This window comes from Gastrolobium bilobum, unplaced genomic scaffold (genome assembly GCF_033153095.1).
Source record: "Gastrolobium bilobum isolate Gb01-03AN ecotype WA unplaced genomic scaffold, APGP_CSIRO_Gbil_v1 utg74291, whole genome shotgun sequence".
NCBI classification, from domain to species: domain Eukaryota; kingdom Viridiplantae; phylum Streptophyta; class Magnoliopsida; order Fabales; family Fabaceae; genus Gastrolobium; species Gastrolobium bilobum.
The window spans coordinates 34,399-60,344 of NW_026900007.1; the positions used below are offsets into that span (position 1 = coordinate 34,399).

The window sequence follows — 25,946 nt, forward strand, 5'->3', positions numbered from 1 at the left end:
GTAGACTGTAGATTACGAGTCAAACATCAAAAATGGCGAAACTGCAGATTATTTATACCGTAGTCAACACGACACGTCACTCAGTGAGTTCCGTTTTCAACTGTTCTCACTTCTTTCGGTTCGTTTCTCACCTTCAACGTTCACGGTCTCCTGTAATACAGTACAAATTTTTTTTGTCCAAACTCATTAATAGTTTTAAAGAATTAAAAAAACCGACAGTGTGTGATTGTCAACGGCCAAAAAAAGTAAAAAATATAATTTGATTTGGTATACTGATAATAAAATTTAAATTTTTGTACTTCTTCAACTATTGTAAATCTTAGCCGATTGATGTTTTTTTTTTTAATATTTTTTTTTTTTAATATTCAAATAGATTCGTCACTTCGCGACTAGTTTAATTTGCGACAGATTTTGAGATTAAAACTTTAAACTTCTTTTAAAGACTATATTAGAAAGATGTAACAGATACTCTCAGCTCAGTTTCCTGACATCAACCAAACTAACTAATTGATGTTATTTGCCGGTGAACTGAGATTGGAGTTCGCATAAAGTTTTCATCTAATTATTAGCTATATATTTTAATGATTTCCATTTGATATTTGTGTCCGCAGAATGGTTTTGATAATATTTATTTCTCTGGATATTTATCTTCCATTGGTTTTTTTTTTTTTTGTGCATACTTTCTTTTTTGGATATAATCTCTATTTGGATAAGGTCATTGTTAGTTGTTAAAACTTGTATGATAATCTAAAGCTTATTAAACTTGTGCTTTGTACAACGCAGGCTCATTATGGAATGAGGATTTGATGATTGTTGCACAACCACCTTTCAGTGACACTCTTGTCCTCAGAGTTAAGCAAGGGACATTGCCTGAGCATGTAAGCTTGGGAAGGCATGAGCTTCATTTGAAAAAACGTGGATACGAGACTTGATGGTGGAAATGGTTATAGTAGATAGAATAACCTTGTTCCAAAGGAGGTGAAGTTTCCTAGTAAACTCAATGCAGGGATTTCTTTGGATGGTGCCTATCATGCAATGGATGAGCCTACTGAATATAGTAGTGACTTCCACTTTCATGCCTTCATCAAAGAAACTTTGGAAATCCAGCATTCAAGATGGAATCTCGAACTGATGCCTATTGTGTGGCTATCCAAAATGGGTGCCACGAGGACAATTGTTAGACAGTCTCTCACTAAAGAGGAATGAGCAATATATTTGGGAATAATATAAGGGACAAGAATCAAAATGTCATATTTTGGCATTTTAATTATCAAAATGTCACGATTTAGAAATAAAATGTCAAAATGTCACATTTAAAACCCGTTCTGCAAATTAACGGGTTCAGTTTGTCACGTGTATAGGGACTCGCTCTAAACAGTGACGGGTCGGGTCCTTGTATGTGTTACACGTGACAAAATAATAATCCAACTGCATAAAAAGATACTGTTAGTTGTCACGTGGCGTACGTAGTCGTATAGCGACCCGCTTTCGTGAATGACGGATCCAATATCTGTCACTCTTCAAAGAAGGTCGTTGTATGTGCGACACATAGCAAAACAGTAACCCAACTACGTAAAAAGACACAATCAGTTGTCACGTGTCGCGCGTACAACATACAATGACCCGCTTTTAGGAATGACGGATCTTGAACCTGTCATTGCTCAAAGAGGATCTTTGTATGTGTGACATATGGCAAACTGAACCTGTCGATACTCAGATAGACAGAGTCTTGAAATGTGTCATTTTGGTATTAAGCTTTCGAACCATGAAATTCCGGTAATTAAAGGGCCGACCCAGTTCAAATACCCACTTCGTGAGTGTCTGGGGAAGGGAATACTCTAGGCAGTCTTTCCCCTGCTTTTTGCAGAGAGGCTGATTCGAACCCGCGACCTGACACACCACGGCAAGCAAGCTTACCGCTGAGCCAAGCCGGCCCTTCCGGTAATTAATTTCAAAAATTGTGGCAGTATGATCGTTGTTGCAACGTTTGACAACAATCAGTTAGATGCTAACAGTAGAGCTAGAAGAGCATGTGATACCATAATGGGTAAGATACACATCCTTGTAGATTTGCAACCTACCCACGTTTAACCCTTGCTTCCTATACATTAGTATGTCTTACCACTGTCTCTTGCTCAATTTGATACTTTAAAAAATGGAACTGCTCATACTTGCACAGAGGTTAAGCAGGGCAGAACCACCAACTTAAGAAATAGGTTGTGTATAAACTACCAGAAAATCCAATTGCCACATAATTTTAACATGGTCATAAGTCTTATTGGTGACTTTGCTGCCTTCGGGAAATGGTTAGAGGGTATAAACTACTGGAAAATCCAGTTGCCACATATCATTTTTTAGCTTTCAGTGCATTCTTATGCTCTTCTACATTTTCTGAGCTGGGTTGAAGCCTTATTTTAAGAGTTCTAGGCATCATTGTCACATAGTTGCAAAATTGTGGTGTTGGTTTCCTTATAACAGTCACTGTTCCTGATCAAGCTATCATCTTCCTTTGGGTTATATTCTAAGTGCTTGTTTGGAAATCACTTTTAGGAACAAAGAGAAGAAAGGAGAGGATTTTACTTATACCTTCTTTTATTTGTAAGTTTAAAATAAGGGAGTTAATAATCTCGTGTTATTAGAGATAGTATTTTTATGTAGGTGGGACACATAAGTGAGATCCACAATTTAAAAAAAAAAATTGACACAAAATTCTATGTGTGTATATCATAAGATAACTGTCTTATGTCATATGATACTTATATTTTCCTTTTAAAAATGGGGAAAGGAAATTAAAGATTTTTATAAAATCCTCCAAAACACTTCACACACTTAAAATTAAAATTCCCCCAATTCGAGAGTTTGAGAGAGGAAATATTAGAAATTAACCTTTAGCATTAAAATGTGAAAATTACATATATGTGAATCATTTTTAAATGTGATACTATTAAAAAAAATTCAAATACCAATAGAACTTATTGACGAAAATAGTGACAGAATTTTCGAAGTATGAAGAAAAAAATTTATGACGAAATTATAAACGAAACAAGATTTGATCATAATTAATGACAAAAAATTTCGATAGAAAAAATATCCATCAAAAATCTTCATAGAATCTAAATTTCATCCAAAGTTTTGGTGAAAACATTTAGGGTTCATATTTTCTCATGTTGTAGGATTGCATGAGATAAAAAAAGTAGAGAGAAATTAAACGTGGGTCCCACATTTTATATTATAAAAGAAAAGAAAAATTAATTGGCACGGAAAACGAATCTGTGTAGGAAAATTTTTTGCTCTCCCGTGACATGAGAGCATGATTTCCCAAACATTTATGTCGAAATTTTCCCCGAAATCTTCTTTTTATCAAAACTTTTAACGAAATTTTTTTCAAAATTTTGGAGGGAAAAATTTTTGTTGAAATTTTTTTAAGAAAACAAGTTTTGCCAAAAATTTCACGAAAATTGATAACATATTTTTTTTGAAACTTTTAACGAAAAAAAATTAGATTAAAACTTTCAACAAAAAAATATTTAAAAAATTATTTTTTGTCAAAACTTATTACAGAAACTAAATTTCTTTAAAAATTTCCAACAAATTTTTTTTTGTCCAAATTTTCAAAAAAAATAAACATTTCATCAATCTGCATGAAACTTTCACCTAAATGTTTTTCAATTGAAAATTTCCATCAAATTTTTTGAAAAAAACACGTTATCAATTGGGATCAAAATTTTCAACAAAATTCATTAAATAAATATTATTTAATGTTTATTTTTTCAACAAATAAAAAATTTCTTCAAAAAAAGTATTTTTGACAGAAATTGTCATTTGCAACAACAAAAATATGATTATTTTTTCTTAATAATATAAAAAGTACATAATAATATAAACTCTGCCCATGTGTAAAAGCTTGTAACGGATCATCAAGTTATTTTCCTATCACGGTAGGTGTACACCAAGGGTCGGCTCTAAGTCCTTACCTATTTGCCTTAGTTATGGATGAACTAACAAAAGATATTCAAGAGGAAGTGCCATGGTGTATGCTTTTTGCAGACGATATTGTGCTTATTGATGAGAGCAAGGAGGGTGTTAATAGAAAACTTGAATTGTGGAGAAGCACATTGGAATCCAGAGGATTCACATTAAGTCGAAGCAAGACTGAGTATCTGAAGTGTGAGTTTTCTCTGGTACAAGATGAGGACCAAGAACCTGTGCATCTAAATGGTCAAGAGGTACCCAAAAAAAATGCTTTTAAATACTTGGGCTCCATTTTACAAAATGGTGGAGAGATTGATGAGGATGTAGATCACAGAATCAGAGCAGGGTGGATGAAATGGCGTAGTGCATCTGCATTTTTGTGTGACCGCAAAATTCCCCTGAAGTTAAAAGGAAAATTCTATAAAACGGCAGTACGACCGGCAATGCTATATGGAGCGGAATGCTGGCCAGCACATAGGCAACATGAGCATAAGATGGGAGTAGCAGAGATGAGGATGTTAAGGTGGATGTGTGGGTACACAAGGATGGATAAGATAAGAAATGAAGATATTCGACGAAAGGTCGGAGTAGTACCGGTAGCCGAGAAGATGAGAGAACATAGATTGAGGTGGTTTGGGCACGTGATGAGAAGACCCATGGATGCTCCTGTAAGAACAGAAGTTTGTTACCAAGAGCTAAACACAAAAAGAGGCAGAGGTAGGCCGAAGCTTACTTGGGGGAAAGTAGTAAAACAAGATTTAATGGAGTGGGATATAGATTGGCGGACAGTATGTCTTAGAAAGGAATGGAGAAAAGCTATAAGTATGGTGGAGGGTTAGACCCGCTGTTATTCCTATGTTCCAGATGGTCCTTTTTTAGTCCTTTTCCCCTTCATTTCCCCCACTTCTTCTAGTCCCTTTCTTTTTTACTTTTATTTATTTATATATACATATATTTTTATTTCATTTTATTTTATTATTTTATTTGTGTATTTTTATTTATTTATTTATTTATTTATTTTATTTTATTTTACTTTTTTATTTTTTTTTACTTTTTTTCAACCGTTTTGTATCTTTCATGTGGGTTCATCTACCACCGACCCCAATTAATTTGGAATAAAGGTGTTGTTGATGTTGATATTTAATTTTATTTACAAAATATAATAATATTATTATTCTTTAAAAAAATATAAAAATATCTCATTAACACTTTATTTTTTCTCCCTTATCATATATTTAGCTCCCAAAATAAAAGAAAAAAATACCCTTTATTCTTCTTCTTCCTCCCCATTGGATCCCTTACCTTCCCATCCCATCCAAACTCCAAACAAAACCTTAGTAAATGGTATGAGGTAGTTGTAAAAGAGGCAATGGACAATCCGCTGAATATTGCCAGCATTCAGACAGATGACTGATCAGGGCCAGCTAAGAAGCAGTGCATTATTGCTGTCATCATATTATGCACTGCTTCCTCCAACATTTTAAGAGCTACTTACCCCACCCTGCCCAGTGGGCCCAGTGGGCCCCCAGACCCTTTATTACTGCAATCTTGTGCTCTACCAAACAATTAAGTACAAGAATTGGCTTACTGCACCTTTCAAATTGTAGTAAGGTGATACATATCTTTCCTGTTCCAAACAACACAAACTGATACTACAAATTTTTTATACACATTTTCATTAACTTATCCACCCACTTTCCCCCTGCCTCATTCACCTTTTTTTTCTCTCTCTCTTTGAATATACATGATTCTTAATTTGATTCTTTCAAAATCCTCACTCACTGTTCTGGGAGATTACCTCTCCAAACTTGAGGAAGAGCTGAGCATCAGAGGTGCTCATGGATGGATAGTTAACCAAGTGTGGTGTCTTGAGATTTGCATATTCATCCATGTAGCATGGCACTTTAGCAGCTGGTTGGTGTGATGCAGGTGGTGGCAGTGGAGCTGGTTGTTTTGGTGGGGTGATTGATGACACAAGACTTCCCAGCACACGTGTCACTTCATGCATTGTGGGCCTATCACATGGCTGCCTCTTTGTGCATAATAGAGCAAGTTGATAAACCTTTTTTACTGCTCCCAGGTCCTTGCATGTGGCAGTAATATCAGGATCAACGGTTTCCATTACAGCATTGTTTGCAGTCTTGGACAAAATCTACACAAAATAAGAGTCACTTGACTGAAAATTAACTCACGTATCAAACATTCTAAACATTCTAGCGCATACACAGTGTAAAGAACCAATTCAACCCAAAAACTTAAGCTACTGGGTGAGGCTACATTAATGGTTTTATATATCTCAACACGTCCCCTTACACGAGAGCCCACTGGGCTTGAAAGATAGACAATGCACAGGCCCACTTACCTGTGCGAAGAAAGAAATTCCACTAGAAAGAAAATTGGAAGCGATGAGGATTGAACCCCGTACACCGAGGCTCTGATACCATGTAAAAAAACAAATTCAAACCAAAAGCTTAAGCTTTCAGGTGAGGGCCCTTTTAATGGTTTATATTATTCTCTAACACACAAATTATCCACATTCCACATACTAAGGATAGAGCAAAATCACACACCTAGTCCATGCAAGACCAATGTTATCCATAAAAATACATCCACAAAAACACCCTAGCTCAATGCTCAAGATATTTGTGGAGCAAGGCAATAGGACACAGCAAATGTTTCAAAATGTGTAGCAAACTCACCAGGTGATGGAGGTTGGATTCATTGTCAACAGCTTTCTTCCCAGTTAGCAACTCAAGTAAAACAATACCATAGCTATACACATCAGACTTCTCAGTGAGCCGGGTAGTTCTAGCATACTCAGGGTCTATATAGCCAATTGTGCCCAATATGTAAGTAGAAGTATGAGACTTCGAGGGGCAGAGACTTTTGGCAATCCCAAAATCAATGAGATGGGGCTCAAAGTCTGCATCTAATAAAATATTACAAGATTTCACATCCCTGTGGATGATACGTGGACTGCAATCATGGTGTAGATAAGCAAGCCCTTGGGCTGCTCCAAGTGCTATTTTTAGACGCAGATCCCAGTCAAGCTTTTTCTTTTTGGTAGGTCCTGAAAAAAATGGTATATAACAAAGTCATGCACAATAAAATCATTGTCTGGCTTCTAAATCTTATCTGAATAGTTGTTATCCAATGCAGCGAGTGGCACGCAAATGCCCACTTCACATAACCATGTAGGATTGTATCATATACTACCTCCCTCCTAACTTGCTGGACAACCATAATGGATTAATTGATTCTTCTAACAATATTTCTTCATCACATTATTTACAAGGTCTATATGCAACCGACCACATGAATACGGCAGAAAGCACTCAAGAACCCCAAGCAAAAGGCATACATGAAACTAGAAACTTCGTTACATGAGTCAGTCATGCATCTTAGAAGAACTTCACATCACATAATAATCCACCATATTAAAGAGGAGATTATAAAAAATATTTCCAAATACAGCATTACATGCACATAAGCAGAAGTCAAAAAAATTGCTTGAACCTACCATGAAGAAGATCCCATAGACTGCCATTTTCCATGTAGTCGTAAAACAAAAGGTGGCCATATGGGGACAAAGAGTAGCCTTGAAGACTGACCAGATTCCGGTGCTTAATGCTTCCAACTGTCGCAAGTTCAGTCTCAAATTCTTTCAAGCAATCTGGATGGTGAGAATAGAGCCTCTTGATAGCCACTGGCTTGCAATTCTTAAGAACACATTTATAAACTGTACTTGATGCACCATATCCAATTATATACTTCTCGTGCAGGTTTTCAGTTATCCTCATGATATCCTCATACACATGAAGTGCCATATTCATATGAAGAATCACTAGTTTTGGAGGTGAGAAATTAACTGTCAATTTCCAAGCTCAAGCAGTCAGTAGCTTGTCAACTTCAGTTTCGAGAGGCAAAATTATAAAATACTTTCTAACCATATTTAACATTACAAAATCCTAAAAATTGATAAACAGCCATATCAACTTTAAAGCACACCATTACACAATCAAATCAATTTCTATCATACTGGATGAAAGCCACATCCACTGAAGACAATTAATTAAAATCTAAAAAACTCCAACTTGCTCTTAGGACCTATGCTAGATAAAATAAATTCAGAGCTATGATGAGGGTTTGATTATCTACTAATTTGCGATTCTGGGTGTCTAAAGCTACAGCTTAAATTGTCCGGATGCAACAAAGATAAGTACCTGGTTTGTCGAGTGATCCATCAGGAAAAGGAGATGGATTGTGTGGTCGGCAAGCTGCCAGCAATATCATAAGAATAATTACAAGTGCACCTAGAGTAATTCCCAGGATAGCCACCTTAGATAATGTAACTGCAAGATCAATAACATATATTAGCACCAGTGTTAGATATCCCGGCTCGGACCAGTCAACTGAATGAATAAATAGACAAAAAAAATATCAACACCAACGATCAAAATCCCTAAGTTGCAACACCAAAACGAAAAACAAAACAAGATTAAGTTGGATTGAAACCATAGGAGACAAGGAGGGAGGACATGCTTTGCCAACATTTTTCCTTGCTAACAACCAATGGAGAGGATTTGCCAAAATCATTGCTAGGTACCATTTCAACTTCTCTAACCAATTGATTTCTTTCTTTCTTCTAACCAATTGATTTCTAATTTGCAAAGAATTGTGGTGATACCTGTCAAACCATTGGAGGTAATACAATTTGGATCCAAAAAAAATTAATATAACAAAAGCGCCAGAAATTTATATCATCGTGCATGTGTACTATCTTTCTTTTTGGATCCATTGCATGATGACATAAATTACAAGCGGTTTCATAATACTAATCATCTTTTGGATCCAAATTGTATCACCCCCAATAAGTTGAAATAGTACTTAATGCTGATGTAGACAGATCCTTTCCTTTGCCAACAGTGATGTTGGCAAAGAAAATTATCCCTCCTTGTCTTCTATGCTTTCAATCCAACTTCTTCGAGTTTAGTGTAGGAAATTATCCCTCCTCTCCTATGCTTCCAATCCAATTTCATCGTGTTTTGGGTTTTGTTTTGGTATTGCAACTTATGGATTTAGAGTGTCGGTGCTAATAAATTTTTTTTACTATTTTTTCATTCTGTTGATATGCTTTCAAAATGAACTAGTTTGACTTATTATTTTTTTAAAAACCATATGCATGTCCCATTGATTTAAACAAAACCAATCGGGTCATCGGTGTTTTAAAAAAACCGGTCAAGCCGAACCAGTTCTCATCGGGTTGGCTATATCACCATTTTTCGGTTTGACCCGACTGGTCTAAGCCGGGTTTAATCAAACGGATTTGAGTATGTTTGTGGAATTCTGAATATAAAATATAGATTTGCATATATTTAAACGGTTCAACCAATGACCCAATACTCCGGTCAAATCCAAGTTTAATAACATTGAGAAGAACATAGCTTCTATGTATGACATCCATTCCAATCATTTTGCAATGATATAAGCAACAATGAGTCAATGATGATGAGAAACTGGCAAAGTGCTAGTTATCTCTCATGTACTGAATCCCATTCCTATTTGTTAATCATACAAGTAATTTGTTTTAAAATATAAAAGTCAAGCATATTTAGGTAATTTGTGGAGAATTAGTTTTCAGTAGAATGTATGTTGGAATAATGGATAAGATATGGAATTTTTAATAAGTTATTTGATATGATTGAATAACTAAATAATTTTTTTCTAATGAGAAATTATGTCATGTAATACGCTACTATGCTTTGTGCACCTACCATATATTAGGTTGGAAAAACTAACTTTTCAACGTGATTTAATAATAATTAACTTCATGTTGAGAAGTGATTTGGTCCAAACCTTATCAACATGTGTGGAAAAAGAAAGCACATTTCAGCACAATTTCTCGCCAAGGGCAAAAAGAAGAAAATGATTATGAATATTAATAACAAAAAAAAGCCACAATCAATTATATGTACCCCATCTCAAAATAATAACGATCCCTATAAACTTCATATGTTCTACCAGGCATAGTATAGTATTGAAGTAGAACAAGGGAATAACTTTTCAGGAAAAGGAAGAGATTTCAGGGTGCTCAGTGCTCACAGTACGGCCAAAGCATAGAAGGAAGGGGGTAATAGGACATTCCTGCTAGAAAGTTCAGCTTACCTCGCTCTACAGGGCGAGAACCATGGCAGGGCAAATTCAACCAATTACCACAAAGACCAGGGTTTCCAACGAAACTGCAAATAAAAGGTTGTATCAATCAATCCAAAATAACATGCTGTTGACCAACTAGACTAAATTGTTAGGGAACATAAAAAGGAAAAAAAGACAAAGATCCATACCTGTCAGGGGGGAACCTGGTAAAGTTGTTGCTTGTGGGAATAACACCAACTAGTTTGTTATAGGACACGTTACTACAAAATTTGTGGTAGATATTCAACTTATTAGGTTAAAGTAACATGTTGCGTTAGTAATATCATGCCAAATTGTTCAAAAATGAAGGCTCAACTTACAGCAGAGAAAGACTAAGGCAAATTACAAGTGACGTCACATCCCCGGTTAATTTGTTGTTTTCGAGCCTCCTATATATCATTTTAAACCAAGAAAAATAGAAATATCAACAACGATAATGATTAGTAAAATTACCAAAGTCTAAGATCATCCACCATATTTACATGTGAAAAACAAGCTAAGAGACCAAATGGTTAATTCTGAGGCCATTCAATTCCTATTGAATAAAACGCAAGTCCGTATTAGTTTGATGAACACTACTGATTATTAGGCATGTTTAATTTGAACAAATCAATAGAACCCCCAAAGTGGAAAGTAAATCCCACCACAGTCATTTATTTCCAGCATCCAAGGCAACTAATCACAGAATATAGAACAAATATTGAAAAAAGATACAGAAGAAACTTACAAGGATATAATGTTCTGAAGCTGACTAAGTTCTTCAGGAATCAAGCCAGAGAGTTGATTATTTGAAAGATCTCTACAACATAGAAGCATGTAGAATAATTAGGAAAGCAAAAACAATAGAAACCAAAGAAAAAATGTTTTCTTCAAAAAATATAGTGGACTTACATGTCCATAACACTCCTAAGATTACCAAATTCTGCTGGAATAAATCCTGTTAAATTATTTCTGCTCAGATTCCTAACAAAATGAATACTAGCAATCAGTAAGAAGAAACAGTTCAGATTCTAAAAATTAACTAGGCAGATAACTTACAGCTTCAGAAGATGTTCCAAGTCACCGAGGGAAGAAGGAATGGAGCCAACTATATTATTGTTTGAAATATCCCTGGGAGGAAATCATCTATTAGTATAAAGTCAGAGAGATTTTGGCATAAGGAGATATGTTAAATTATTGTATACTTACAATGTATCCAAATTACCAATCCGTGACAGTTCAATTGGAATGGAACCTTGAAGATTGTTGGAAGAAAGATTCCTAAGGATGGTCACAACAATGTAATGAAGCAATAAGAACCAATGAAGCAAAAGAGTAATAGCTAAAAGCTTGACGCAGGAAAAGAATTGGCCAAGCATGATAGCAATCCAGATGTGCATGTATGTATACGCTTATACATGAATACAAAAGAGTTGCAGGTTTTTTCAAACAAAGGTCCAAGAAAATTAAGGTGAGACTTACAAATAAGTCATACTCTCCAAGCTCTGCAAAGCAGGGGGAATTGTTCCAGTCAACTTGTTCCCATGCACATTGCTAATACAACAGAATAGAAAAATCCGTCAACTTAATATATTACAAAAACCTTGTAACTAAGTATAAGTACAAGTTTATTGCTTACAGGCTGTTAAGATTTTTACACGAGCTAATGTTGCCAGGAATTGACCCCTCAAGGTTGTTGTTAGCAACATTTCTGCAAGAATGATGAGTGACTACTCATGAAACTAAAAACAAACAAAATTGATACTTCGAAGTAACAGCACTTACAAGTCGAACAGATCAGTAAGTTTTCCAAGATCTGGCGGGATATGTCCACTTAAATGGTTATTATTTAGTTCCCTGCAAAAGGTTAAACATTAGAGGCTAATACATTAAACCAAATTTTACCTGGTTAAGACTGGTGAACAAACAATTTCTACAGAAACACCAGGCTGATATTTGTGAACCCTAATTCACTGTAAGAAATGATTTACAGACAAGATGATGAATTATATAGAAGAGATGAGAGAAGTATAAACCTCCAAGAAATGCCTCTAGCAAATATTTCTTTGCTCAAATCAAAACTAAACTAAACATAATTTCACATTCGTAATTGACAAGGTTCCACATAGAAGTTCTGAATTCAGAATGAAATGATAATTAACTATTCGAGAGGAGCGTGAGCATCTTACAAGTAGTGAAGCTTTGTCATATTTCCAAGCTCTGGGGGAATGAAACCAGTCAGCTTGTTTCCATGCAAGTACCTAACAAACATTTCAGAAATTGAGACCAAAATATAATAAGTCTAGAATTTTTCTAGAAGTTGTTGATATGCCCAACCTAGGACACAGTTAATGGATACAACTTTAAAACTACTTATACTTACAATTTTTCTGTGTAAGTCAAATTTCCCAGGATAGGAGGGATTGGTCCACTTAACATGTTACAACTCAAGTCTCTGGATTAAAAATTTGGAGAAAAAAAAAAGTATAAGAACACCAGTAAAGAAGTGAAAAAACATCAAGTCAATGACCAAATTTCATAAAGTACGTTTCAGAAACTACTATCTAAAATGCTTACAAGACAGCAAGTGCTTGCATGAGACCGATCACTGATGGAATATTTCCAGAGAGTTTATTGCCTTGCAATGACCTACCAAATTCAAACAAATATATCATGAATTTCCAAGGAAGGGAAGTGGAAAACCAAAAACTACTCGATAAAAAAATAACTTAAAAAAGGATTACGCAACACGTACAAGGTCGCTACTTGCAGAAATCCAATGTTGAATGGTATCTCTCCGGTTAACTGGTTGTAAGATAAATCCCTGGCATCAATAGAAGACGTTAAAAAAGGTAAGAGGAAAATAAGACAAGGGAAGGCAAAGTCTGTCATATAGTTGGATTACATACAAGACCTGGAAGGCAGTACAGTTGCCTATGTTTTCAGGAATACTTCCTGTTAGGCTATTGTTTCTCACATCACTACAAAATAGTAGGAAGAAAATAATCAGAATCTCATAGGAAATGGACATTTTCAAGGCATGGAATAAAAAAGAGTGATGAAGTAACTTACAAATACCACAATCCAGTTAACTGGCACATGTCTGGCGATAGTGAACCAACCAATTTGTTCCCACGCAAGCCCCTATTATATGCAAAGTAAAAGAGAAAAAAACCAACAAAATTAACAGTAAGATTACATCATGGGGTGTGATACAAATGTTAATTAATACTTCAAAGAAATGATGATTTTATTTGCATATAGCTTAGACTCACAGATACTGCAAAACTTCATTCCAGTATATAAGCCTTGGGATTTCACCATTAAGCTCATTTTGTGCCAGGTCTCTAGAACATATTTTCCAGGAGTTGAAAATGTTAGTCTTACAACTTATAATTAGTAATAAGAGGAGGGGAATGAGAAACACAAAAATGACTTACAGAATCTTCAAGTTGGGAATCTGAGACAAAGTTGAAGGTATTGGTCCAATTAACTGATTATTTTTCAAAATCCTGAGATGCAATTTATAAAGAAAAACCAGTCATAACCTCAACCGCGGATTGGTAAGACAAAATTTTCAATTACAGAGAAATACTCACAGATTTTCCAGTTGTTTCAACTTGGAAATTGAAAATGGTATATCACCCCGTATTTCATTAAATGACAAGTCCCTGAAAGCACAGTAAAATATTCAAGTTCGAAGTAAGTCACTAAGTGGTTTAATTATAAATTGAATTAAGTTCTTCTGGATGTGAAACATACAGGCTTTTCAAAGAAGAACAGTCACCAATCTCATCGGGTATCTGCCCTGATAGTCTGTTTTCTTTTAGGTCACTGTATCAAACAAGACAACATGTAGCAAGAAGGATAAGCAAAACTACATCCACTGCAAACATGAATGAAAAGAACAATGTGTGAAGTAGAGGAGTAAGTACATAGAGACCAAGCTGTTAAGGCTCCCGATTGCAGGCGAAATTTCACCATCAAGATTTAACCCTGAAAGATTGCTGCAAATAAAAAAAAAAATAGCAAGATAAAATGAAATTTGATTTTTTCATTGACAAAGAACCTAGCAAAGAAGCTTATATACGATGTCCAAGGACACGGCAACTCACAGTGCAACAACATTGAAGGTTACATTATCACATGAGATGCCTCTCCAGGCACAATAATCTGATGATGGTGAGTCTGTCCAATCATATAGAACGTTATCCACATCCCTGAATGACTTCTTAATCTCTAACAATGTTGCTCCTACATTTGAAATATTCAAACATTAGCCACACATAACATAGAAAGAACCGTGAAGTCAAAGGAAACCAAGGTTTCCATATCATATTCATATATTCATATTCCGGGTACCATGTTTTATATCATGCAAAACCATATACAAAAAAGAAAAAATTCCACTATGTAAACTCATGCAGAAAACAAGCATTAGTAGTAGAAGCCACATAATTCATTCTAACAACGTGGGAATTGGCACTCGCATTAAAAAAGAAAAAATAACAAGATCCAAAATTCAACCAAGTCAAAATCAGCATTCGCGGGAAAAAGGCGCTGACTTTAAGAAAGAAAAAATTGGACCAACTGAAAACAGCGGATGAAGTACTCTGTTTGGTTGCCGAGAAAGCAAGAAAGAAAGAAAAAAGTTAAAAATTTCAGCTTTACGTCTTTTGTCCAATACCCTTCACCAAAAAAAGGAAAGAAGAGAGAAAAAATTGTGAAGAACTTGACTCCCTAACAATGGCAATCACAAGTACCATAAAAGCCAAAGTTTCAACTTTCAACATTCTTGTGTTCTCCTTCTCCCTCCCCATAAAGTATTTGTTAGGAAATCCACTCCAAACACAACAACCAAAAAAAAAAAACCTTGAAACAGTAAACGAAACTCACCATCATCTGAATCCACGGAATTGGCATTCAAACAAATGAGCAAAGCAAGAAGAAGGAACCCAAATCGAAATGCCATAGCTGCAACTGCAACACTTTAACTTCACACCAGCTAAAGCATCAAAGCACTCAACAACCACCAAACAAAGCTCTTATTCATGCACAAGGGAACCAGCAAAAGAAGAAGAAGAAAAGATTCTGCTATGCTTTAATAGCAGTGGCACTGAGCACCATTCAAATGGTTCAAGAGATAAAAGGGTAAGGTGAGTTAGCTTTTGAAGTATTCTTCTGCGTATTCTCCATATCATATAGCTTTTTATGTGATTATTTTAGAGAAGTTGGGTTTCCATGTTCGGATATTTTTTTTGACGGTATGTAACAGAACAAGCTCATAGCTTTAGCTGTTCAATCACATCGTTCTGGCACAAACATCACTCCCTAGTGCAAGTGTAAGATGTAGAAAGAAAAGGGAGAGAAAAAAATAAAAATACAAATACAAATACAAATGAGATGAGAGATAGAGGAAAATTATTTCACACATAAAGTTAAAACTATCTGCCACCATTTCTGCTACGAACCTGCAACTCTGCACCACCTCTCTTCTTCTCTCTCTCTCTCTCTCTCTCTCTCTCTATATACCCCTTAACTTTCTCTTTTTTACATTTGTTTTCTCTCTCTCCTTAAACTGTTATGCTATGTGCTATGCCATTCAGCCATAGTAAATGACACTGTACCTATGCTATGCTATGCTGTGCCATTGGTTTTAACTTTTGATTCTCAGGGGTCACTATCTGTGTGGTTTTTGCTACGAGAGTTTATGGGGAAACGGTCATGTAAATAAGGATAGTGATATATTTATTTACACAATATTTTTACTGTGTGATTTTTTTAAAAATTAATAAAGTAGAAAATTTTACATTTTAATATGGTATCATTTTAAAATAATAGTGATATATTTTTTATTATTTTTACTGAACAAGTTAATTTTAAAAAAAAAGTTTGGAAAAATGATGTCATTTTTCAGTAAGATAGGCAATCCATTTAAGATGACAGGGACGTCTTTCTCTTTCTCATACACTCTTTATTGCTAATTTTTTGGGCTTTGGATTTATATTTATGATATTTTACTCCTTTTCTTATAATTTGAATATTTTTCTATTTATCTCTTTGCCACTTTGCCCTCTCTCTCTCTCTTCTCGCCTCATTTATTTATCGCTTTTGTTTGGTAGTGAATCTAGTGATACAACCTCATTTAATTATTAAATATAATCTCTATTATCGATCATACAAATTCTCTAAGTAGTATTGTTTTTTGCAATTTTAATATAAAAGCTAATTGTTTTTGTTATTTATTTTGTAATTAATTTTAAAATAAATATAAATATATTAATTTCAAGAATAAATTATTCAACTATTTCGTATATTTTATTGAACACGTGTTTTGCTTTAATTTATTATTACTTTTTTATAAACATATGTGTATTAAAAAAAATAGTATAACAAAAATGTATTAAAATGTGAATTAATTTATGCTATTAAATCTCTCTTGTTTATATAAAATATAAAAAAACACACATAAAACATCCATCTAAAATTACATATTTTCAACAAAACTCTTTAGAAATAAAAGAATCTTATCTCTCTTTTTTAACTTAATTTAGGGTTATGTTTATCTCATTTTACATGAGATAAACATCTCTCCTACACACAAAAAGGGTTGGGTCCCACCACTTTTTTTTTCTCTCTCCTCTTACATGTGGGTCCCACTTATACTTTTATTTCTACAACATGAGGTAATTCTTTTCCTACAACATAAGAAAAATATATCCCTAATTTATATTAGTTAAGCCGTTTGGGTTTTATTTCAACTTAACACACAAGTATCTCAAAGTCAATTATTAAATAAATGCCTTTGATAATTTTTAATTTAAATATTAAATTATTTTATTATATTATATAATGATCTCTTTATAATGCTACGTTAAAGTTCAAATTCTCCTAATACTAAATATCAAAAATATTTTTATTTTTGGTAAACCAAAAATATTTTTATCCCTAATTGGAGTAGCGAGAGATGAATTCAAATGTAAAATACGAAAAATTAAAAAAAAAATGGGATCAAAATAAAATTAAAAATATATATATAAGTAACAGATATTAAAAAGTTGCAATAAATAAATAAAAAAATAAAGATACATAAGAGAACAAAATTTAAAAATAAAATAAAATAAAAAATTAAAGAGAAGATAAATATATAATGTGTATTTGGATATATATACTTTTATTTAAAGTAGTTTATAATAAATTTTTATATAAAGTTAATATTTTCAAAATTAATTGAAACTAAACATATATGAAAATGATATTCTTTTATTTACCTACTTGGTTTTGTCAACAGTAAGATTATAAAAATAAAAATAAAAAGTGCCCTGCTAAACTAAGATGTATATTTAAAATTTCAAACTATGAAAACTAACTTTATATGTGTAGCACAAATTAATTTTTGTAAATATTAGCTAGAAACTAGTTATGTAGTCTCTTAATATTTGCAAGCTATCAACATCGGCTTTTTGACCCTTCTGCCCCTCATTAATTAATTAATAACCAATTTGCCCCTGATCAAGAACTATCCACCAACCTGTCCCCTTTTAGTCGACTACCTTGCTGTTTTAGTCGAGTAAATGGTCAATCTTCAGAAAGTGGACTACCGCAAATTTAGTCGACTAAAAAATCATCTTAATCGACTACATTTTTGGGATATTTAGTCGACTAAGTAACGATATTGAGTCGACTAAATGTCGACTGAAACCCTATATTTTCCATGTTTTCGGTCTCATTTCGATTGTTGTTGTTGTGTAAACCTAAATAGCTCCCTTTGTTCATGTGTAATCCTCTCAATCCGATTGTATTTCATCCCCCCATCTCTACAGACCTAATATTGTGAAATCATTGTCATTGCCCAATTCCAAACCCCAAAATCCGAACCCAAACCCCCAATTTCAGAACCCAAGTCCCAATTTCGCGAGGAAGATGAGCACAAGTCCAAACATGTATGTGACAATGATCTACTATGATGGAAAACATTATGAAGGCCCCAATGGTGTTCAATTTGAAGGAAAAACGAAAATGTTGAAAATCAAACGGGGCACTACATACAATGAGTTAAAGGAGAGAATTCAGCAAAAATTGGGTCTGCAAGGCAGCCAATGCGTTCAACGGATGATTGCCAGGGTAGAGACAACAGTTGGTAAGGATGCTATTTACTACATTGGTAACGATATATGTGATGATGAAGATGTCGAATGTGTCATAGATGCAATTGTTGACCGAAAATTTCAAAATTTTATTGAGATATATGTTGAATTAGATTGTGGTCAATCTTCATCTGCACCCATGCATACAAGAAGTGAACCGTATTTTGGTCATGAAGAAAGAGTAGTCGATTTATCTGCACCTGCACATGTCATAAGTCAGATAACACTGCGGGAAATAGATGAGGATGAACAGGATGCCGATATGGACAGCGATGAGGACGGTGAACCTGAGAGTGTTATTCCGCTAGGTGACACGTCAGGTACTGACGTAGAAGGTGATTTCGACGCTGACACAAGCTCACCATCCCCGGGTTCGCAGGTTATGAGACCACTTCGTGTTGACCCTGTTAGCAGTGGTAAGATTTGTTTTTTAAAGATTTAATTTAGCAATTATTTTTTTTGTTATGAATGGTATTGACGGTGGCATTATAATGCATCCGTAGGTTCTGAGGTCGAGCCATTTTGGAATGAAAGCTCACATTATACCTTCATTAATTGGGCCCACCCTAATGATGAGACAGAGATATTGTATGGTGACGATGATGATCACGGTGGCTGGCAATTAGGGGATCCTTTATATTTGTATCAGGAGTTTCGTAGCAAATCTGAAATGCAACATGCAGTCAAATTATATTGTATGAAGGCTCACCGTACTGCCGTTGTGGCAAAAAGTGATGACCATAGATTTGTGATGAAGTGTCGACACCATAATGATGGATGTCCCTGGTATGTGAGGGCATTGTTGCCGAAGAATGGAAATACTTGGGTGGTTAGTAAATGGGTTAAAGAACACACCTGCCTAAACCAAGGTCTTACCCGGGATCATAGACAGTTGGATTCTGATGTGATATGTGCAACCATTATCAGTATGTATTATTCGATATATCTAACTTCCTAAGGTATGTTTACGTTAATCAGTTTGTATTCTGACTGTTGGCCGGTGTTTTTTTTTATATAGGTATGTTAAAAGAAGATCCATCATTGAAGCCAGTTCTTATTCAAGAGAGGGTACAACGTTTGTATGGATACAACATATCTTACAGGAAAGCTTGGAAGGCTAAAATGAAAGCCATTGTCAAGTTATTTGGCGACTGGGATAAATCGTATGCATTCTTGCCTGGTTGTCTGACATACATGACGCAGGTTAATGTGAGTTCTGTGTTCAAGATTGATACGGACCAATGTGTTGATGAACGTCGAGTGTATACGGATAAGGCTGTCTTTCACCGAGTATTTTGGACCTTTCACCAGTACATTGAGGCCTTCAAATATTGTAAACCCATAATCCAAATTGATGGCACGCATTTGTACGGTAAATACAAAGGAACTCTTTTGATTGCAACTTCACAAGATGGAGATGGTTACAAAACCTACAACAAACGCTTTGATTAGAGTTCACAAATTCGGACAACAAACAAATACAAAAACTTCCTAAACCTAAAACACAATGCAAGTTAAGAAACCTTACCTATCCTTCAGATTTCACGATTTGGACCAAATTTGGGGGCAATCCACACGCCTAAGGGAAGGGTTTGGGGCGTTCTTCAGCTGCTCCTGCGGATTTGGGGTTTGGGCCGCCTCCTTAGTCGATTAGGTCATCCTACTCCCCCTCTGCCGAATGGGGGGTTTTTAAAAAACAAATCCGTCGATATTTAGTCGACTAAATATCGTTACTTAGTCGACTAAATATCCCAAAAATGTAGTCGATTAAGATGATTTTTTAGTCAACTAAATTTGCGGTAGTCCACTTTCTGAAGATTGACCATTTGCTCGACTAAAACAGCAAGGTAGTCGACTAAAAGGGGGCAGGTTGGTGGATAGTTCTTGATCAGGGACAAATTGGTTATTAATTAATTAATTAGGGGCAAAAGGGTCAAAAAGCCTATCAACATCAACTAAAGCAAACAAAAATAATTTGATCAACTACAAGGAATTAATTAATTATTTTAATTTTAAAAAATATAAAAATTAAAGTCAAAATAAATTAATAACACCCAATAGAGTAAACAGAGCAAAGGGGAAAGTTAGAATAAAGGGAACAAAATTCACTGCAGGCCCCATCAAGTAATTATCTGAATAGTGACATTGAAGTCTGAAAAAAATATTGACCATGTTTGTAATTTGGTTGTGGTTTCTGGTTTCTGGTTTCAATTTAGAGAGAGAAAGAGAAAGGTTCTCGCATCTCACATCTCATATTCGGTGTAGAGCCCACTATGAGAAAAGATTTGGTGCATTATCGGTACTCTCTCTTTTACTATATTTTTTTAAAAAAATAGGTTAATTTTTTTTTTAATAAAAGGAAAGGGTTTTATTAGTGTTATGTTACATGATTTAAGTGTTGTTTCCAACACACACAAAAAAATGAAGAGAGAAAGTGGAATGATGAAAGAGAAAGAAAAATATGTGAACCCCACCTCTTTAATGTGTGAGTAGGAAAGTGATGTCATATCATGTTACATGATAAACATAAAACTCAAAAGATATCGAATTCATCCTTAGCTAGGGTACTCTGATTAACTTCCATACAAATAAAATAAAAATAAAAAGTTACTTATCTAATTTTCTCTCTCTTTTATATATTCACCTCGGGAAGGTCATTTGTCTCGTCTCTACGATTATGATTCCTGGTTGTGGCCCCTACTACCTATTATCAAAAAGCCTGAACACCACACCCTACACAGGCTCCTTTGACGCCGTTAACGTTGCTGTCAAACGAAAGGTCGTTTTCACGTCTGCATGTAAGTTTCTGTTTAAGACCATATCATTATTCTCCTTCTTTTAATATTGTTATCCAACGAGTTTACCAAATTTCGCTATCCAAACAACACGACAACGTCTCTTTAATTCCCTATCACTTTTATGGCCCACTGTCGTTTACCTTAGGTTAGTTTAGTTACTGAAACTTTTTATACTATTATATGATATCTAACATTTAAGACCCTTTCTTAATCTGTGTACTGTTCCCCATATTAAGTCATGCTCCTTATTTAGGAACAAATCTCTCTATCATTAGCCCTTCTAGCTCCCCACCCTACGTGGTTCCACGTCATGCCTCCTTAATTGAACACCAGAACCAAGCGCAAAAATGGTCCTGTATTATCTTTCTCTCTCACTCTTTCTTTCACACTTTCAGTTTTATTTATCAAATCTCCTCTTATTATGAAAGATTTAATTTCTTTTACTTAATAATATTTTATTACGGATACAAGATTAAGGTTATTCTGGCTGGCCTTTTTAAGACCAATATCTCATGATGACCCGTAGAAGTTCATTACAAAAATTTTCCCATATTTTTACACTGGTTCCCGTTAGTAGAGCAGCATAGACATGGCTAGGTGAGCAGCTCTCGTCATCTTCGCTCTCATGTTTAAAAGAGAAGTCTCATCTCGAAACACAACACATGAGAAGGGGAGCGTTTGGTTGAGGAGAATTTTTTTGAATATTAAGAAAATGTAATTAATATAAAAATAGTTAAAAAGTGAATTTGGTAGGAAAATATAAAAAAAATTGTTTAGTTGAGTAAAATATTAAAGTTGTGATAAAGTTATGTATATATGATTATAAGACCCAACTTTTTATAATTATAAAAATAATTCTAAATTTGCATATAGAACCTAAAGTTCATGATAAAATTTCGTTTGAAATTTTTTGCAATTGATCTTGAAAATCTTGGAGTTTTTGAAATTTTCTAACCATATATCATATGCATATTTTCATTGAATATTAAGAAAATTTTTAATCTGAAATTTTGGGTTTAATTACATGAAAGTTTAAAAAGTTTCTCAAATTTTTTTCAATCGATACATTGAAACCTTAAATTGCTTTGGGGCTTTTGAGAAACAAGTTTTTAGTTATATATTGACACAAAAATTGTTTGGAATCGTTTCTTATAGTGAAGGAATTTCGTTCATGAATGTATTGTTACGAAATATAGGGTTCATATTATGAAAGTTTTAATCTTTCTTTAAGTTGATATTGTTTCATTGATATAAAACAAAAATAATACGAAAGTTCCCCTGTTATTTTTTCACTGTTTTATGTTGTTTTTAATGCAAAAAACACATTTTTGTGCCAAGAAGAAAGAAAACATCTTATTTCGTAACAATACATTCATAAAATAACCTATTAAAATCGTCGGATTTTGAATACCACGAGATTGTGATTCCATTGTTTAAAATCCTGATTGAATACCAACGGATTTGAACGGATTCTAAAATAATCTTTTAAAATCCTAATCGAATACCACGTGACTTTTTTTCAATCCATTAAAATCATTTGAAATCTCAATCTAATATACCTCCTAAATTTTATTAAAAAAACATGACTAATTTTTGAAAAGTTTTATAAGAGTTATGTTGTAAGAAAAATGATTGTGTAATGTTCTAGAGATTCGTTTTGCGTGCTGTAATTTTTTTTTTCAAAAAACGTGAGACCCACAAAATGTTATGTGTGTAAAAAAATTTGTTGTTTCATGTTAAATGATAAATACAAAACCTATTTTTTAAAATCGGGGCGAAGGCCTTGACCGGAGATAATGTGGCTTCACTACTAATGGAACTTGAATCCTAATTATAAGAATTTGAATTGAATTACAATCATCACCTCTCCAATATTATTTTTGAAAAATATTTAAAGTTTTGATCCCGAATCCGTCTTGAATAAAATTATCTATCATGCAAGGATACATGTGGTTGTAAATAAAATAAAATTACAACCACCATTTCTGTCAAAGAGCCATTAACATTAAAAAAATTGATAAATTTGAAAAATAGGAAAAAAGGATCGAGTTAAATGAGTTTTAGATCTGCTACTTGAAACCCTACAAAACATAGTCATCTTAAAAAAGGTAATGTTACATAAAACTGACTTATACTAGCTGAGATATTTGGTCAAAAGGATGGGATGGGAAATCGGGAATTAAACCCTATATACCTTTAATAGGGTAGGGAACACCACGGGCAATTAATGTTTAGGTTCTTTTTTTCTTATGAGGTATTTTTATCATCTTTAGGGTGACATTAATTATCATTTAAGATATTTTACGCAGATTTGTATTTCTGACTAAAAAACTTGTTAATCGTTATCTTAACTTAAATATACTAATTATCGTTTAAGTCACGTTTATAAATAATTATTAGGTTTTGTTACTTTATAAATGCCAAAATTTACACGTGCATCAATGAGAGAAATTTAGTTATTTTGAGATAAAAAAAAATATATTAGAAGGGTAATGTTGTTGTCGGAGAAAAAAAATGATAGTATTTAATTATAAATTTTCAAAAATTAATGGTAATTATTGAATAAGTTAAAGTTGTAAGGACTATTTATTTATTAAGGAGATAACAATAATACTAAGTCATTAAAAAAATTAGGACAAAAGAATTATGATATATATATTTTTCATATTATAGTATAAATACAAAAACAAAGACATTGCACACAACCACCTATGAATATCGATAGATGGAAGTGTAAGGTAGGTATTTAATACTATATGATTTTGTATGAAACGAAGAAGTTATTATTATTAATATACATGCAAAAAAATTGATATAAGAGATTAGTCTTATAATATTTTACTTAGATCTCGTCTGTTTCTTATTAATCATTTGACTAATTTCCCAGTGTTGTATATCCCTCTAGGGGTGTTTGGTTCAAGTTTTTGGAGAGGATTACCGGTAATCTTTCTTTGGTAAATGTAATTACCACGTTTGGTAGAAAGAATAAATTACGATTCCCGGATATCCAAGGATTACCGGTAATTTGATTTATAAAGAAAAGTCACTATTCAGATTACCAAAAATAATATGGTAATTCGGAATACCAATCAGAATACCAAGTAAAGGGAAAACACAACAATAAATTTTGAGACAAAAATACTCCAATACACATAAAAATCTAGACTCAATCTATCAATTACAAAAGTAAAAATAGTTTGGGGTTATTTTTGTAAAATAACCCCATATTCCAAGTCATATTTCGTTATAAACCAAATATGGAATCAATAATTTTTACCCAATATTCCCGGTAATATTTTGGCGAACCAAACACATCTTTCGTAAGATTCCAAGTAAACTCAATTTCTACTGAATTCCCATTAATCATGATTTCCGGTCACCAAAAAATTTTTCCTGTACCAAACACACTCTTAGGATGCTTGTCAGCCAAAAAAAATTAAAGGAAAAAGAAAAAGAAAATTAGAGCACTGTGGATGTGGCCCAACACTCACATGCAAAGCGTTTTGACAGGACGCCCTCTCAACAACAGTTGTTCCCAGTCACGTGCCCATTAAATGTGTATATTTAAGGTTTTTTGGGTCCCATAATTCTCACTCTGAAATCTGAATCATCGAAGCTGCAAATGTATTTTTAAATTGTAATATATCGCTTTTCCTGTGTGGATACGGATCCGAAAAGAATAATATATCCCACTCTGTAACATAACCATGCATAAAAAGGGTGGGAGAGGCTACAATTATATGCATGATTCAAGTTATATATTATTTACATTGTGAAATAGTTTTTTTATGTTGTACGGAAATAAAATTATAAATGGAACCCGTAGGTAAGAGGAGAAAAAAAAATAAAGGTGAGATCCACCTCTCTTTTGTGTGTATAAAAAACTGTCTTCTCTTATGTAACATGAGATAAATATAACTCATTTACATTTTGGTTTGTCTATTTTATATATGGACGTTTTATTTTAGATTAACCTAATTTCTTCATTATTGCATTTTTTGTATAAAATTTTTGTAAAAGTAATTGTGTTCTTAACATATTACTCCGACGCGTATCATAAAAAAATATTTAAATAATTTAATCGAGAAATAGGGTAAATATAGTAATTATATTATGAAAATTTAAAGTTTTATTATATAAATTTAATCAATAGAATATATATATATATAAAAGTATCATTCTTCTAAATAACAATGTTTTTATAAAATAAACATGACTAAAATTTATAATTCTTTTAAAAAAAATAAAATTTAAGTGAATTACTTATTTCTCTTGAACTATATCTTTATTTGTGTTGTAAATAAAATATTTTCAAATACAATATCATAATACGTTGTTATTATTGTTATTTGAATGAATGACCATATTTATTTTTTTAATTCTTTACTGATTAATTTTTTTATCTGACTTGATTATGTTCGAACACGGTGGGATTCATATTACTCAGTTGACATTATTATCGCATTTGTCATAGACAGTAAAAGTTGGACAATTCAACCCAATGGGTGCAGCTCAGTTGGTAATTTGGCGCTGAGTTAGTGGGGGTGAACATGTGTTTGATTCCTGCTGAATGCATTCTTGGGAGGGGGCTGAACCTTTAGCCATCACCGACCCCCGCACTCCGGATTAGTCTCATAGCCGGCTCAAAGAGTCGAAGCTCGTGGGGCTCCGAAGGGAGCCAACTCGCCTCAAAGAGATAATTAGGGTTGGGTAACTCAAAAAAAAAATTGGACAATTGAATTTCCAAGGTACGTACACATTACTCAATCCCAATTAGCGATGAGTAAGAGCACATTTTCGGTGCTTAGGACGTAGATGCTCCATTTTTTAAAAGAAAAAAAAAATTAAAAATAAC

The 25,946-nt window shown here is 33.6% G+C and overlaps 1 protein-coding gene across 1 annotated transcript; it reads right to left on the reverse strand.

Annotated features, from left to right (window-relative positions):
• Positions 1-5,562: 5,562 nt before the first annotated feature.
• On the reverse strand, positions 5,563-15,118 carry LOC133294832 (LRR receptor-like serine/threonine-protein kinase ERECTA). The gene is made up of 27 exons (XM_061493588.1): positions 15,043-15,118; positions 14,262-14,400; positions 14,082-14,153; positions 13,909-13,980; positions 13,746-13,817; positions 13,587-13,658; positions 13,422-13,493; positions 13,219-13,290; positions 13,056-13,127; positions 12,902-12,970; positions 12,724-12,795; positions 12,530-12,601; positions 12,336-12,407; positions 11,932-12,003; positions 11,786-11,857; positions 11,629-11,700; positions 11,356-11,427; positions 11,206-11,277; positions 11,059-11,130; positions 10,895-10,966; positions 10,488-10,556; positions 10,317-10,388; positions 10,138-10,211; positions 8,196-8,324; positions 7,493-7,840; positions 6,672-7,042; positions 5,563-6,124 (listed from the first exon to the last, which is right to left on the reverse strand). The coding sequence occupies exons 1-27, from the start codon at positions 15,116-15,118 to the stop codon at positions 5,747-5,749; spliced, it is 2,949 nt and encodes a 982-aa protein (XP_061349572.1). The 3' UTR covers positions 5,563-5,746.
• Positions 15,119-25,946: the final 10,828 nt, after the last annotated feature.

Excerpts from the sequence above, each read along its gene's own strand:
- LOC133294832 (XM_061493588.1), bottom strand. The coding sequence starts at position 15,118 with ATGGCATTTCGATTTGGGTTCCTTCTTCTTGCTTTGCTCATTTGTTTG. Across the intron at positions 12,971-13,055 it reads TGTACTGCCTTCCAGGTCTT|GGATTTATCTTACAACCAGT; the intron begins GTATGTAATCCA and ends TATTGATGCCAG. Across the intron at positions 8,325-10,137 it reads TTCTCGCCCTGTAGAGCGAG|TTACATTATCTAAGGTGGCT; the intron begins GTAAGCTGAACT and ends TTGATCTTGCAG.